Source organism: Platichthys flesus, chromosome 7, assembly GCF_949316205.1.
Source record: "Platichthys flesus chromosome 7, fPlaFle2.1, whole genome shotgun sequence".
Lineage (NCBI taxonomy): Eukaryota > Metazoa > Chordata > Actinopteri > Pleuronectiformes > Pleuronectidae > Platichthys > Platichthys flesus.
In genome coordinates this window covers 25,908,905-25,911,570 of record NC_084951.1, presented here as the reverse complement: position 1 = coordinate 25,911,570, position 2,666 = coordinate 25,908,905, and the positions used below count along the sequence as shown (strand labels likewise).

Below are 2,666 nucleotides of genomic sequence, written 5' to 3'. Positions count from 1 at the left end.
AGAACCGCTCTGGAGAACGTCCGCACAACCGGGTTCGGACTTTCTTTGGAGTTTGTTTCACATGTGAGGAGTTCAGCAGGAGATTCTCCACTGGGAAACGACACAAGTCTCCAGAGAGGCGCAGGAGACTCATGATGAATCCTCCGGAGAATCTCCTGCTGTGTTCTCACATGGGCTCACTCATTATCTGGAGGTTTACCTCGGGGGGGGGGGGGGGGGGGGGGGGGGGGGGGGGGGGGGCTGACAAGAAAAGACTTGGACATGTGCTTTCTCACATTCAGTCCCTCTGGATAATTTCAGGAGAACATCTGGAGTTCAGAGCAGGTCTGAGAGCAGCTACAGAGGCTGAATGTGAGGAGCTGGACAAAGGAGGCAGCGGCATGTGTTTATCTCAGATTACCAGGAGTCATTTTGGGAACGGCAGCTGCCTGACACCGGGAGGAGCCACCAGGAGGAGCCACCAGGAGGAGCCACCAGGAGGAGCCACCAGGAGGAGCCACCAGCCGGCCCTCCTGCACAAGATGACCTTTCTATAAGTTAGAGTAGTGAGACAGCTCGGACCTGGAGACAGAACATCTACTGTAGTGTGTCGGAAATGTGAGAAACAACGTGGTGGAGGATTGTTTGAGTGCAGCTCAGGCGTGTTGCTTCTCCTCCTTCGGGTGGCGCTGAGGGGGGAGTCCTGGAGACAAGGGGTTTAGATACCAGACCCGGTAGGTGAGGTACCAGGCCAGCAGAGCACACGTGGTGCCCAGCCACTTCTGGATCGACTCATGGAAGTAAACAGAGGTGCAGGCAAACATCCACACCCAGAGGCTCACCAGCAGGTTCAAGGCCACGTAGAGCAGGTTGAGGACCAGCCGGGGCAGCGGGGACAGTCCAGCTGTCTTCACCGAGGCCATGGGCACGATCTCCTCCACGATGAAGAGGGCGGAGTAACACAGGATGAAGGAGTGTCCCGAGATGTCGTAGCCCCACCAGTGGAAGCCGGCGCGCCTGCAGGACACTTTGGTCGTGAGCTCCGAGTTCACCGCCTCCATGGAGGAGGTCTCAAAGCAGGAGCCGGTCACGTCCTCGATGTAGAAGAAGGTCTCCGTGCACACGTACCACACGGCCGACGCCACCGCCAGGGACAGCAGCCGCCGGCCGAGGAAGGAGGGGCTCCGGCTGAAGGAGGAGTTGGAGAGGAGGACGAAGGGCGTCAGCAGCAGCAGCGTCCAGCCCCAGGACACTTTGACAAAATACCTGCAGGACGGACAAGACACACTCTGATTCTGGATTCTATTCTCCTTTCCTAACTCCTCACAGATTCTCCTTTCCTGACTCCTCACAGATTCTCCTTTCCTGACTCCTCACAGATTCTCCTTTCCTGACTCCTCACAGATTCTCCTCCTAACTCTCCTCACAGAGTCTCCTTTCCTAGCCCCTCACAGATTCTCCTTTCCTAACTCCTCAGATTCTCCTTTCCTAACTCCTCACAGAGTCTCCTTTCCTGACTCCTCACAGATTCTCCTCCTAACTCTCCTCACAGAGTCTCCTTTCCTAACTCCTCACAGGGTCTCCTTTCTTAACCCCTCACAAGTTCTCCTTTCCTAACTCCTCACAGGTTCTCCTTTCCTAACTCCTCACAGGTTCTCCTTTCCTAACTCTCCTCACAGTCTCCTTTCCTAACTCCTCACAGATTCTCCTCCTAACTCTCCTCAAAGTCTCCTTTCTTAACTCCTCACAGGTTATCCTTTCCTAGCCCCTCACAGATTCTCCTTTCCTAACTCCTCAGATTCTCCTTTCCTAACTCCTCACAGAGTCTCCTTTCCTAACTCCTCAGATTCTCCTTTCCTAACTCCTCACAGAGTCTCCTTTCCTAACTCCTCAGATTCTCCTTTCCTAACTCCTCACAGAGTCTCCTTTCCAAATACCTGACAGATTCCTCTTTCCTAATTCTCCTAGCACTTTTGTATAGTAGATTATTGACTTCATGAAAACCAGGGAGCCCCTCCCCTCACCTGACGTCAGCAGGTGGCCTGTCCCTGAGCTACAGGTGTCTCTCACTAGCACTGAAGCTAACAGCTAAATGCTAACAGCTAACAACAGAGCTTACAGCCACTCACACGTTCAGCAGGTTCCGGCTGCTGCTGAAGTAAGTCTCCGGGACGAGCTCCAGCTCCTTCAGCACGGAGCCCAGCACCGTCAGTAGCACGAAGACCCCGGGGAAGTAGAGCCTGAGAGCCGGTGTCCTCCACAGAGACAGCAGCCTCTCCACCGTCACGTCCACCGCCGCCATGTTGAACTGTTCAAATAACTTTATTAACACAAACACTGCAGCTTAACATTCCAACAACGATCACAGGCAGGTGACAAAGTGCAGGACACACGTTACAGTATTATATCAAAATCATAATAATAGAATAACAATAATAATAATTATAATACTTACAATTATAATACCATTTTAATACTTACAATAATGACACTTACAATGATGATACTTAACTTTATAATACGTAACATATAATTAAAGTGTGAGTAATAAGTGTGTTCGAGACTAAATTAAATTGGGATTTTGAATATATAATAATAATAATAAAGAAATAAGATTAGTTCCACAAATTTTCTTCATGATTATCATGAGTAGTATGGTTATTATTATGATTATTATTATTATAATT

The 2,666-nt window shown here is 50.2% G+C and overlaps 1 protein-coding gene across 1 annotated transcript; it reads right to left on the bottom strand.

Annotated features, from left to right (window-relative positions):
- Positions 1 to 227: 227 nt before the first annotated feature.
- fitm2 (fat storage inducing transmembrane protein 2) lies at positions 228 to 2,305 on the bottom strand. Its single transcript, XM_062391032.1, has 2 exons — positions 2,109 to 2,305; positions 228 to 1,245 (listed from the first exon to the last, which is right to left on the bottom strand). The coding sequence occupies exons 1-2, from the start codon at positions 2,279 to 2,281 to the stop codon at positions 636 to 638; spliced, it is 783 nt and encodes a 260-aa protein (XP_062247016.1). The 5' UTR covers positions 2,282 to 2,305; the 3' UTR covers positions 228 to 635.
- Between the last annotated feature and the right edge of the window lie 361 nt (positions 2,306 to 2,666).

Excerpts from the sequence above, each read along its gene's own strand:
- fitm2 (XM_062391032.1), bottom strand. The coding sequence starts at position 2,281 with ATGGCGGCGGTGGACGTGACGGTGGAGAGGCTGCTGTCTCTGTGGAGG. Across the intron at positions 1,246-2,108 it reads AGCCGGAACCTGCTGAACGT|GTATTTTGTCAAAGTGTCCT; the intron begins GTGAGTGGCTGT and ends TCCGTCCTGCAG.